The 13,100-nt window shown below is 37.4% G+C and overlaps 1 protein-coding gene across 1 annotated transcript; it reads left to right on the plus strand.

Moving 5' to 3' along the window:
• Window positions 1-8,534: 8,534 nt before the first annotated feature.
• LOC104237530 (probable mitochondrial adenine nucleotide transporter BTL1) lies at window positions 8,535-12,548 on the plus strand. Its single transcript, XM_009791693.2, has 5 exons — window positions 8,535-8,979; window positions 9,093-9,187; window positions 9,440-9,773; window positions 9,933-10,170; window positions 11,960-12,548. Exons 1-5 carry the CDS (start codon window positions 8,812-8,814, stop codon window positions 12,214-12,216), a joined length of 1,092 nt encoding a protein of 363 aa, XP_009789995.1. The 5' UTR covers window positions 8,535-8,811; the 3' UTR covers window positions 12,217-12,548.
• The last annotated feature ends 552 nt before the right edge of the window (window positions 12,549-13,100 follow it).

Consider the following 13,100-nt stretch of genomic DNA (forward strand, 5'->3'; position numbering starts at 1 on the left):
GCAATTAATTATTATCAGTTTTTCTTCATCTATTTCTTTGTTTTTATTTATAATTATGTGTAGCTAGACCCATAAGCTAGGGTTGTGGCTCCACCCTAGTGTGGGTAATTGATGGGACTTATGTTTTGATGCTTGATTTTCTATGGGTGTTTGATATTTGGGCTAATTTAGTATTTTAATTGTGAATTAGTGGTTGCAAACACTAATTTATGCCTAGTAGACTTTGGCTCTTCGTGAGAAAGAGAGCCTAAATCCATGAAATTAGTCCAACAAGGAATTGGGGCGTACTCAAGAGATTGATAGCCCCAATTAAAGGGTTAAACCTAGAGATAGTAATACCCGACTTGAAACTTGATTGCTTGTGCAAATTTGCATACCCAATTGGTCTTGAAGAAGTCAATTCGGGCAAAATCACTCGAACTACCGAGAGGTATAGAGTGAGTAGAATCGTGCATTGGTTATATCATACTCCCCAATTGTGACAATCTAGCTTTAGACTCAAGAATCCGTCAATTGACCATCTAGGCGAAAGTCACTACCCTAGTGCCTTTTATCCATTTGAACAACTTGCAATAGTTTAACTTTAGCTTATTTTAGTTTTATTAAGCAATGTAGATTTATAAAATTAGAATCATAATCAAAACCAAAAAATGTGTAGAAGTGCAATTAGGAATAAATACGCAATTCTCATTTAGATAGGCACTCAACTCCAATATCTAGCTCCCTGTGGAAATCGATCCCGACCTTAATCGGGTAAAAGCTGCTTCGACCTCTCTTGCTACTCAATAGTAGTACAGGGTTGGCCTCGATCTGTCATCAAAGTATGAACAACTACCATCCGACCAATTTTCATTAAATGATGCCATTTTTAAAAAATAAGAAAATAAACAAGAAACAAACAAGAAAAATAGACCAAGGTAAGAAAAAGTAATTACACAAATATTCACAAGTTTGGACCAAAGAACTTACCCTTGTTTCTCAAACAACCTAAATTATGCCAAATTGTTCCCCAGCAACGGCACCAATTTTAATGACGTCCAAATCCACTACTAAAAAGTAAATGGACACAGTCGCATGCAATATAATATACCCAACTATGAGTCGATGTCGAATCCTACAGAGAACAATATATAGGCGATTAGAAATGTAAGAGAATTATCACTTGTTATGCAATGCCAAACACTTAGAATTGGTTTTTGGAAAATATTTATACCTAAATGCATAAATGTAAACTAACCTAGAAAGTAAGTAAAATGATCAATGGCTACAAGTATGGATGCATCGGGAATTACACTCAAGTATCGATCCAATGTATTTCACGATTTTGCAAATATGAGCGAGTTTATGTTAATTAGCCACGGGTAATAATTCTGTATTAGCATATTCTAAAGACTAACAAGACTTCCTAATTGAATTATCCCTAAAACAATTAAGAGATTAAGCACACTTGGAATGGCTACAAGTAGTTCAATCCTATTCCTAGGTAGAATCTATAAAATGAGGGTTAACGCCTCAAGCTCTTGTTAATTAATCTTTCACAACCCCAAATAATCTTTCCCACAATTAATTCGGAGTTAATGGGCGAGTCCTAGGGTTAGCTAATCCCTTTGGAAACATTAAAGAACAAGAATAATTAGAGTAACAATAACTCACTTCATAAAAGAATAAAAATCATTCAATACATAAGCACAACAATATATTTAATCCACACTTTAAACATGAATATTTCCATAAACAAGATTCAAGTGTTGAAATAAATACTACACACTTAGATATTCAATGCAAAGCAAGGAAATGAAGAAATAAACATAAATGGGTAAGAAATTCTCAACCACAAGCTTCAAATCTTCAAGACCAAAGTGTGTGTGTGTGCAAAACCCTAGCTTCCAACCTTGTTTTCTCTAGTCTTTAGAACTGAAAATATGCCAAAACATATTTTACAAATGAAATGGTTTGGGTATTAAAACGGTTTGGGGCCAAAAATGTGAAATTACACAAGTGCCCAGAACTGAAGCACGATTTTCGCAATTGCGAACTATGGTTACACTGTTTACTTTCGCATTTGCAAAGAGAACTTCACATTTGCGAAGGTTGACTGCCCTGATTGACTTTGCATTTGCGAAGTCTTCTTCGCATTTGCGAAAACTGCCTGATTTGTCTTCCTTCGCAATTGTGAAGGTCCACTTGCAATTCCCTTCACTGCTTTGTTCGCATTTCCCATAAATGTGTCGCAATTGCGACAACTGAGGCCCCTTCCCAGATTTTCTTCTTTTTAGCTTCTTTTTGACTCGTTTCACTTGGTTTCTTCAAGATCAGTTCTAAATCACATAGAACCTGTAATATATAAGTAAATGGCATTAAACACATGATTTTATCACTCAAACATAGCAAAAATGTAGGTTTAAAGACAAGATAAGTTGGTATTTTACCAACTTATCACTCGCTGAGAAGTTTGTAAGCATCTCTCTTATCAGTGAACCCTTGAATCTCGGCCTCATACTGGTTTAACTCTTCCCGATATCGGAGAAAAGTCTCGTGATGAAATACCGAAGCCTACAAACACATAGAAAGAAGTTATGATCATCTACAAATTGATTTAAGTACAAACTAGACATCATCAAGAGGTATCTGAAGTTACCTGGTTTACCGCCTGTTGAGCTTCATTGAACAGGCAGGGCATTTCCACCTCATTCATCTTAGCTTGGTCCTCCTCGGTCACCAAGCATCGAAGGTAACTGGCCACCCTTATAGGGGCATAAAGGACCCGGGCATCCTCCGGAATTGAGATAATGATCGATCATTTCCGGTCAGGATCCATGCTTAGAGCTGGGAACCGATTGATTAATTTCGGGCTTGAGGATGGCCCGTTTGTTACCAAAGATGGACTCTTCCTAGGCACCTCTAAGTCACCCAATTCGGTAATGCCCTCTGTTGCAGTAGAATCCACGCTATCAAAAAAGCCGCAGAAGGGGTCATCCACTCTATGGGTCCCCTCGTTAGGGCGAGGTTTCACTGCCTGGGCATCATTGATCATATACTTAGTGAACGAAGGTGACTCAGTGATATCTATCATACCGAGAACATCCTTCGGAGCACTACCCTCATCCAGGGAGGCCTCGATTACGGCCTCCGTATTGGACTCGGCCACGACCTCCACATTGGCCCCGACCACGACCTCCTCGTCGGCCTTTCTGGCTCGAGGCAGATCGGCCTCACCTCTCTCTAATTCAGAGACCCCTCGTCCCTCGAACTGCGACCGCACGCGAGCCACCATTTCTGAGGATTCTTCTTCTTCTTCTTCTTCTTAAGACTCGTCACTCAACCAGTGGAGAGCATCAAATGATAGCGCTCGGGAACTGGTGCTTTCTTTGGATTAACGGACCAGCTTCCTCCTCGATTTTTTCTTCTCCGAGCTCGGAGAACCCAAAGCCCTTTTTCTTTTCTTCTCATCACCTTGCCTCGGAGCAGGGGACTCGGTGGGGCAATCCTCGTCACTGGATGGAGGCCTAATTGCGACATCTTTGGAAAGACCTGTAAAGGGAAACGAAACAAGTAAGAACTCAGTGACACAAAGGAAAAACCAAGTGTTATTCACTTAAGAAAGGAATCTCATCCTAAGAACGGGCCTCTCATTGGCCCTTCGCGAGTTCACGCCATGCACACTCAAAATATGGCTTTTGTGACACGATGACCTCGACTCACTCCTTGAGTTGAGGGACTGCATTCGGGACCCGAGCAATAATTGCACCACTACCAATGACCGATAAGAAAGAAGGAAAGGAGAGTAAAATAAAATTTTGGAAAAATGAAATTTTACTTACGTTTTGTGTTCCACTTCTCGGGGAATGGCATGCACTCTGCTGGGATCAGGTCCGAGATCCTCACTCGGACAAAACAGCTTAGCCAACCTCGATCCCGATCTTCATCGATGCTCGAGAATGAGGCTTTACTAGCCCGGTGTGCGAGTTTGATCACTTCCCCCTAAAAGGAGTCGGGGAATGTATATGCGCATAAGGTGGTCAATGGTGAATGAGCATCCGTCGATTTTGCTCACAAAGAACCGGTGAAGGATGACAATCCTCCAGAACGAATGGTGAATCTGGCCGAGGCAAACCTCGTGCATTTTGCATAAGTGGATGATGACTGGGTCCAATGGGTCTAGCATAAAGGGATACGTGTAAATACTTAAGTATCCCTCGACGTGGGCACTGATATCTTTGTCGGGCCCGGGAACCACTACGTCTTTGCCGACCCAGTTGCAGTCCTTTTTGACCGTAGGGAAAATTCTTTAGTTATCGAGCAGATGTATCTCAAGACCTCACACCGGCCGGGTATGGGTGAAGGTTTTTCAACCTTAAAATCGGCGGTTACCGAGCACCCACCGGGGATGAACGTGCTTAGAGGAGGTTCCGCCGTTGGCTAATCGCCTGTCGGCCGTGATGTAGAAGTAGTTTCTTTTTGGGGAACTGTTTTTGAAGTTTTTGCCATTTCTTTTAAAATGGAAGAAAAAAGATGAAAAGGAGGAAGTTAAAGGGATATACTTGATGATTTGGAATGGAGACGAGCGAAAGTTCTTACAAAGATCTCAAGAAGTTGGGATACAAGTGCTAGAAATGTAGAAATTTCTAAGAAACAATAGTAGAGAAGGTTTGGATGTAAAGTTTGAATGAGCGAGGAAGAGTGTATTTATAGTTTTCAAACAACGACAGTTCAAATTCAGGAGTGGCCGACCAACGACTGATAAGTATTCAATGCCATTAAGACGTCACTGACGAGACGTTTCGTTCATTATATCGTTTCTGACACGGAGTATCGAGGTGAGAATCGGAAACTCATATCGTTTCTCATCGTTTACTCTCCAAAAAATGAGGGGTCTATCTGTATACGGTCGAAATCAGGCCCGTCTACTATACGACAGATCGAGCTTGGAACATGAAGGGTTAGAGATCGACCCTGAGTCCCATCGAACCAGAACACGAGGTCAGAAAGTCCGTTCTCGAGAACATTGGATTCATGATTCCGTAATCGACCCTGACCCCGAACGAGCTCGATGAAACACTGTCAGTGTGACCAACAGAAGACCGAAATAACAAAAGGCCAAAGTATCCGTGATCGGTCTAGTATTACGGCGGGAATCTCGGCACGTATCAATAAGGAACCAGCAAATCAGCAAATCAAGAGATTTTTACCTTTTATAGAATTGTACCTAAAGTATGACTCACCTACTATATAAAGTGGGTCTGATTACTTGTAAAATACATTGTTATACGCACTCAAAAGCAATATACCGTTATTTTTCTCTTTAAGCTCTTATTCAACTGTGTCTAGTGATTGGTCGAAGTGCATTCTGTTCAAGGGTGGCTCATCCCACAAGGCTACAACTGTTAAATTCGTGTGATTTGAATTTACTTTATCCCATTTTATTTCAATTGCAATTCAATTTATCGCTTTGTGTCAATTTAATCTACGTATACTTAAAACCACTTACAAATTCAATTGTTATCCGATTTTGAGGGTAAACAAACACATAATAGAATTGAAAATGTCCATTTCTTCTATTCAAATTCTGAGTGGCCATAGTCATTTCCTCCGAAAAGTTTGTCGTGTATAATGGTTAGATATTTATTCAAATTATGTCATAAGTGAGATACCTAATTATGTTGTCATGTAATTGTCAATTTATTTGTGCACAAATTCGTCATACGTGCGGTATATTTACGTTCTCCAGTATAAAGTATATTTAGAGAATTGCATAAAATTATAACCCACCACATTACGCTGCTCCTACATAGTCCCATAATTTATAATAATATTTAAATCAACTTGGTCAAATTTTGCCCACCTTTTTTCTTTTCTCTCCCCTTCTTTTTTTACCAGCTAACTCATAGTATTTCCCCCCATTCCTCACCCCCACCCTTTTTTGGTTATTATGATCATTTTCCATTTATATTTTTTTCTGTTTATTTCGCTTTTTAATTATTTTCAAAACTAACTCATTCATAAGCAAATTTAAAGATGTAAATATTTATTCCAAAATCATACCTTTTCTCAGACTAAAATTTAATAATAAAAAATACAAAATCTAACGGCATCACAAATTTTATCTAGACATAATAAATTAAGTATTTTGTTATTAATACTTGTAGAATGTATAAGTAATGTGTTAGCATTATACAATAGTTTATAACGGCTCATTGCATACTATTATACACATATTATATACTTTTACTATTAGTACACTTTTTTCCCAAGCCATTGTAGCATTTGCTTCCTTTTTATTCTCCAGCTCTCAAACTTTAATACAAGAAGTATAACAAGTATAAGCATTATACAATAATGTATAACAGGTCATTGTACACTATTATACAATGTTAATACGTATAGCATACACTTTTATCACTGCTATGCGTTTTTCCCAACTCCCAAGCTTTTATACATGAAGTATAAGAGTATAACAGCGTATGTATCTTTTATACACATTTATACATTATTATACAAGTATATATACCATTGTTATACTATTATATAACATATATACCAGTATAGTTTGCCTATAAATAAAGCATATACACTGTATGATGGTGTATAACATATATACAATATGGATACACTTGTTATCAGAGGCGGATCCAGGATTTTGGGTTCTTGCGTGTTTTTTTATGTGCTATTGTTGATCACATAGTATAAGTGCACACCTATTTGAACATGACGGTAAAAAAAGTTAGTAAAAACAATCAATGGATTTTTTTCACTCTAGAAGAATGATTCGTTTTTAGAAAGGGTCGAACTTTGGACCTTTTTATTCTTTTCTTTTTTGCTATAGAGAATTATTAGGTAAAAATAAAATAAAAGAGAAAGGTGAAACAAAATTCAGGGAAAATATAGTCTAAAAATATATGGTAGTATTGGGTAAAAAAAAAAGCTTCTTGATAAAATAAAATAGAAATCCTAAGAAGATAAAAAATAAATAAGCTTATTATGACTAGGAATAAAACACCCGTCCACTCATTTGATTAGAGCATTTTAATATTCTTTGACCAAAGCACCCACCAAACTTTTTGTTTTCTCCGCTGTCTCATCATATAAATTGCAGAAATTTTTTATATAACTATACATACCTCATGTTAAGGTTAATGGGTGTTGAATTACCCAAATTCTGTATGTAAATCTGCTACTGCTTGCTATATACATTTACCTTATAAAGCTGCTTCCACCCACCATTAAACCTCAATATCAAAATAATAATCATAATTTTCTTTTTAACAAAACGAATTATTAGCATCAACAAGCACATTTTTTGTCAAAAATCACTAAAGTGAACACAAACCGTTAGCCTAAACCAGCACTCCTCAGTTAAATCTATTTGAATAAATTAGTTATTTTTGTTTTATTGTGGAGCAAATAATAAAAAATATAGAGCATAGAATGCAAACTTCTAAAGAAACAATAGGGTTGAACTAATCCAAGATAGAAAGAATAAAAACAAGCTGCATTTGCAGATTTTGAAGACAGAATGGAGGAGGAAATAACAAAGGGCTTTTGTTTAATAACTTAAGGCAAATAAGGCCGGTGGACAAAGCAAAAGCTAAGGAGAATATGGAAAGATTAAGCAATTTAGTAGGGAGAATGTTTTAAATCAAGTGTGAAATCTATAATTTTTAGATGCAAGTGAATATATAGATAAAGAAGAAAGAGATAGTCGGAGAGAGAATTGGGTGTATCCAGAATTGAGAAAGGAAAGAAAAGAAAAATATCTTTAGAAATATGTCTTTAATGCCGGTTTAACATATATAAACTGGGCCAAATCGATAAGAAGTTAAGATATGAGTCCAATTTGATTGAAATATTATGCATCTAATAATGAAGGTTATATTTTTTATTATTATTAGAGGAAGATGAAGGGAAAATTGAATAGAATATTATAATACGTGGAATCTGACACCTAGCATGTAGTAAAAGATGAAAGACTACATTATAAGCCACCCCGACCCTTATTTTCTATTTATTTAAAAGATAACGGTAGTTTAAGACTTTTATTTAAAAATAATCAAAGCTTATAAATTTTAACCACTTTAAAATTAATCTCAGACTCACGAAGTTGAATGAGGTTAATAATATTTATCTGAAGCTGACTTATTGAGTATGAAGTTAAGTTCGATGAGTCTTAGAGCCTGTTTGGCCGTTTTTTCTTTTGCCGAAAATATTTATTTTTTAAAACTAAGGTACTTGGCCAAGCTTTTAGAAGAAAGAAATACTTTTGAGTAAAAATAAAAATATTTTGTGAAGTTTAAAAAATGGCTTACTTAAAAGTCTGGCCAAATAGTAATTGCTATTTAAAAATATTTTAAAATTGATTAGCCAAAAGTATTTAAAAAAAAACACATTTAAGAAAATCCTATTCAAAATAAGGTAATTTAAAAGCACGGCCAAACAGACTAGTTTTGGCATGGGCGGGAGGTTTTTGGCGGGGGCCCATAGACCGGAAAAGACATCGAAGAAACCCTAGTAATATCTCAAATGTCGCCAAACCAAGTACCTCGTGGAGGGAGAAACGTAATTCCAGTCAAAAGAAAAATCTCCCTCTCCGTAGCCCGTCCCATCGGCCAAATGCTACAAAAACATTGGTCTTATTCCCAGTCTCACAAAACACGTTTTATCCCTTTCGATCTATCCTCTTTTGTCTTGTTTTTCTCCGAATGAGATACATATGCTTGAATTCAGGAATAGTATTCCAAATGCGGCGCAAGTCACAGCTCGAACAATCCCCATCTACTAATATTTAAGCGTTTCCCTTTTGGAGTTGACAGAAATATGGCTGCGGAATCCCAATCGCAGAAGAAGAGTTACTGTCTCGTCGGAGATGTATATCGTGGTGTCATGATTGTACCCAAGGAATTGGACCTTTCTCCTACCAAGGATCTCATGCACCATCAAATTAACCTTCAACTCAAGTTCCCTGACGTTGGTCGAGCCTTTACCGTAAGTTCATTTTCATTCTGATTGGACCATTCAGACCTCTAATGTTACTTTACATTTCGTCCGTGAACCTTAGCTTAACAATGTAGTTGGCGGAAATGCATTCATTTCTGCAGAATTTTACCAGGACTAGAGAAGTCGGTGAATTTCTCAGTGGTGCTTTGGCGGGGGCGATGACCAAGGCTGTTCTAGCTCCTCTTGAAACCATCAGGTTATAAGATTTACCATGAAGTTTAAAACTGATAGTTACTAATTGATTTCCATTTCTGAGGAGTTATATCTATTCCATCCTCTGGATTATGTAATTTCCATAGTGAATTTTGGTAAGATAACTTAATTAAGATATAAAAAGCTTCTCGTATAGTATATGAACTTTTGACTTGGATGAAATTTTATTTCCTTTTAGCTGGCTCTTACAATTCAGTAGGTTATGTTACCTCAATTTGTTATTTGAAAAATGCAGGACAAGAATGGTAGTCGGTGTTGGGTCCAAAAACATTGGTACAAGTTTTATTCAGGTTATTGAGCATCAGGGTTGGAAAGGGCTGTGGGCTGGTAACACAATTAACATGTTACGGATAATTCCTACACAGGCAATTGAACTTGCTACATTTGAGTGTGTCAAGCGAGCAATGAATTCGGCGCAAGAGAAATGGATAAATACTGGCAACCCCAAGCTACAGATTGGTAATGCTAGCATGAGCTTTTCTCTCTCATGGCTGTCGCCAGTTGCTGTTGCTGGTGCTGCTGCTGGAGTTGCAGGCACACTTGCATGTCATCCACTTGAAGTGCTGAAGGTATTGACTAGAGATTTTTTCAGTGTGGAAAAATAGCTTTACTTTTCAGAGTGTTAATGATGATCTTCATAGTTGTATCATTAAGTTATTGTGCTTGTTATGACTTATGAGCTTGTGGAAAGAAAAAACGATCTGAAATTTTGGTGCTGATCTTCACAGGATCGGCTGACTGTGAATCCTGAGGTCTACCCCAGTCTACGCATTGCAGTTCACAAGATTTGCAAAGAGGGTGGAATTGGAGGCTTGTATGCTGGACTTGGGCCAACAATAATTGGCATGCTCCCATATAGCACTTGTTACTATTTCATGTACGAGACAATAAAGAAATCATATTGCCAAGCACAGCAGAAAAAATCTCTTAGCCGTGCAGAGATGCTTCTTATTGGAGCTTTCTCGGGTAAGAATCTCGAATCAAACATGGTAGCTCTCTTTGGTTCAGATTGCTTGAACTTAATAGTGATCTGCCATTTTCTGATAAAAAAGGACTGAGCTGAAACTTCTAATTGTCAACTCTAGGGACATTTAGATCATTGCTTAAAAGACACCTTTACTCCCAGCCTAAGTCCTTGTTTCCAGGAAGATTTGTGTATCACGATCAACTTAAAATCTGGAAGTGCTGACTTGGAAATTACAGGTGCCTGTTGAACGTTTCCAGTGGCAGTTGTAGTAGAGTTGGTCCATTGGACTTTTGATAGATTACAACTCAAAACCAGATAATCGTAATGGGAAATGTTAACAAAGCAGCCTAAAAAAATTTAATTTGCTGATGCAGCAAATTCCTGCTATCTAAGGTCCATAAAGTATGCAGGTGCTGTGATGCTTGAGTTGATAATTCTCTATCACAATTACTGGATTTTGCGCTTTACGGCCCTTCTTATGTATCATGCTGGTTGGGTAGGTCAAAAGAACAACACCAGAACAAAGATGTAATGTTTTTGTAGTATACTGGAAGAAAAAGGGGAAAGTCTGAAACAAGCCTGTGATGCTTTTCTCCTTTGGTGCGTGAGATCAAAAGAGCCATACCAGGACACAGATGTAACATTGCTGCAGAGAGGATAAAGGACATTCATTGTACAGATTCCGACCAAAGGAGGAGCATCATACATTTAAGTAATTTTTGACAAATCATTCTGCTGGGGAGTGTCTATAAGATTATAATAGAGGCGCTAGCGAGGTGACTAAGAAGGGATATGGTTTAACTTACACGCGAAATGCTTTTGCTGGTAGAAGACAAATATTGGACGCAAGTGTAATTGCAAAAGAGAAGGGACATTCGTTATACTGATTCCGAACGAAGGCGGAGCATCGTACATTTAAGTATTATCTTAACCCGTCATTCTGGTGGTGAGTCTATATAAGATTAGCAAGGAGACTAAGAAGGATTATGGTTGAACTTACGTGCAAGATGGATTTGCTGTTGTAAGACAAATATTAGACAAATATTAGACGCAAGTGTAATTGTGAATGAGCAATTGGTTGTGGTGTTGCTGAGCAATTGATTTAAGCGTGATTGCAATAATGTTGCTGAATGGGGGAACCTCTCTGATGATGAGATGGTCCAGCGAGTAGGGATATAACGGGATCTTTACGAAATATCCAGTGAAATACTTTGGCATAACAATCTATGTGCATTTGGATAAACCAAGGGGATAAAACATGAAGTTCTTTCCTAAAATAGCAAATGCACACTGTTGATATAATCACATCGATAGTGGTCAACACAAAACAAGAGAAGTAAATTAGAAAATTCCTATAGGATGGAGCCTATAGAGATAAAGATTGTGATCTTGTTATTGGGGCGGGGTTTCTATTTGGGAGGAAAATGATATCAGTTCTGATAGATCCCGTATATTAAATAAGCAGACATAATAAATCTTGCTATATTTGATTTCCTAAAATAAAGTTAAAATTTTGGAGTTCACGAGGCAAGCCAAAGGACTTCATCATTGTTGACCTCAAGCTTTTATATGTTAGTATATGATATTTTATTCTTTGAGGTTAAGCATTGTCCACTTTTAAAGCTCCTTGAACTGCAAATAGGGATGTGATTTTATTTGGCTATATCTGCTGTTCATTATGGTATGCTTTTTTAACCTTGACGAGACTCTGCTTTTATGCTATCTTACTGTAGCCAGATTGTAAGATTACCATGCATTTCTTAAAGAGTTATTGTTATGGTTGATCAGGTTTAACAGCTAGCACTATCAGTTACCCATTGGAGGTGGCAAGAAAGCGGCTAATGGTGGGTGCTTTGCATGGTAAATGTCCACCTCACATGGTCGCAGCACTTTCAGAAGTCATTAGGGATGAGGGTTTGTTAGGGCTTTATAGAGGGTGGGGTGCGAGTTGCCTAAAAGTAATGCCATCATCAGGCATTACTTGGATGTTCTACGAAGCTTGGAAAGATATATTGCTTGCTGATAGACGTCATGTGTTACAGTAGACATAGTAGAACAAGAAATGAAATCGTATTTCCGCTATCCCGTTCGTACAATGATTTGACTACTGTAACGTACTCAAGCTGGAAGCTGGCGATGGTAAGATGGGTTAACCGTGGTGTCTGTCATCATGAGATTCGTTATAGCTGGGCATCCAGAATTTTTGTTTCCCATCTTCCCCAATCTTCCGTGTGCACTAAGAAATTTCTTTAACACTTCTGTAAACGACAGAATATGCATTTATGATTACTGCAAGAATTTGAAGTTTTTGCCTTTGTAATTTCTTCGAGTACTTGTTTCTCAAGGGTCAGTGCTGTGGTACTACTTGGTTTGACTAGATACACTCTAAGCATATCATGGCAAGGAAGTCAAGTTCGGAGAAGCAAATGGGCCAAGTTTGTTTTATTCTCCTACATGTTGATATGGGGACAACGGGGGCTTCTGATTTTGGTGTACTCGGTTGATGCTCTGCAGTGTCATGTTTTTCTATTTTTCTTTATGTTCATTTGGTTGATGCTCTATACGGCACACATAAGTTGTGTATCGGTGCAGAGTACTTTACTTAGTAGAAACTAGTTGATAAATTAATGAGACGGGAACATCACATTACGATGACTTTCTTCTTAAAAGTAAATCTTAAGGAGTGAGTGTATAATCTACAAAGTACTTATTTTCCATTTTTGACCGTCTCACAAAAATGCTAGCTTTCTTACAAAAGAGCATTTAAAAATATTTAATACGCCTAGTGATTTTATTGGACATTAGGCTAGCCTTCTTTTATACAAATCTGTTTTTAGTTGCAGAGTTTACAAAGGATCTCACCAGCCTTCTCAACAATAAGAAATGTTTCTCATTCTTTAATCTTTTGAAAAATTAAACCAAAACATTT

This window comes from Nicotiana sylvestris, chromosome 3, assembly GCF_000393655.2.
Source record: "Nicotiana sylvestris chromosome 3, ASM39365v2, whole genome shotgun sequence".
Taxonomy (NCBI): domain Eukaryota; kingdom Viridiplantae; phylum Streptophyta; class Magnoliopsida; order Solanales; family Solanaceae; genus Nicotiana; species Nicotiana sylvestris.

What these genes read in the sequence shown, in the direction of transcription:
- LOC104237530 (XM_009791693.2), top strand. Translation starts at nt 8,812, where the DNA reads ATGGCTGCGGAATCCCAATCGCAGAAGAAGAGTTACTGTCTCGTCGGA. An exon ending in GCTCCTCTTGAAACCATCAG is followed by an intron (nt 9,188 to 9,439) that starts GTTATAAGATTT and finishes TGAAAAATGCAG; the next exon opens with GACAAGAATGGTAGTCGGTG. An exon ending in TCTTATTGGAGCTTTCTCGG is followed by an intron (nt 10,171 to 11,959) that starts GTAAGAATCTCG and finishes ATGGTTGATCAG; the next exon opens with GTTTAACAGCTAGCACTATC.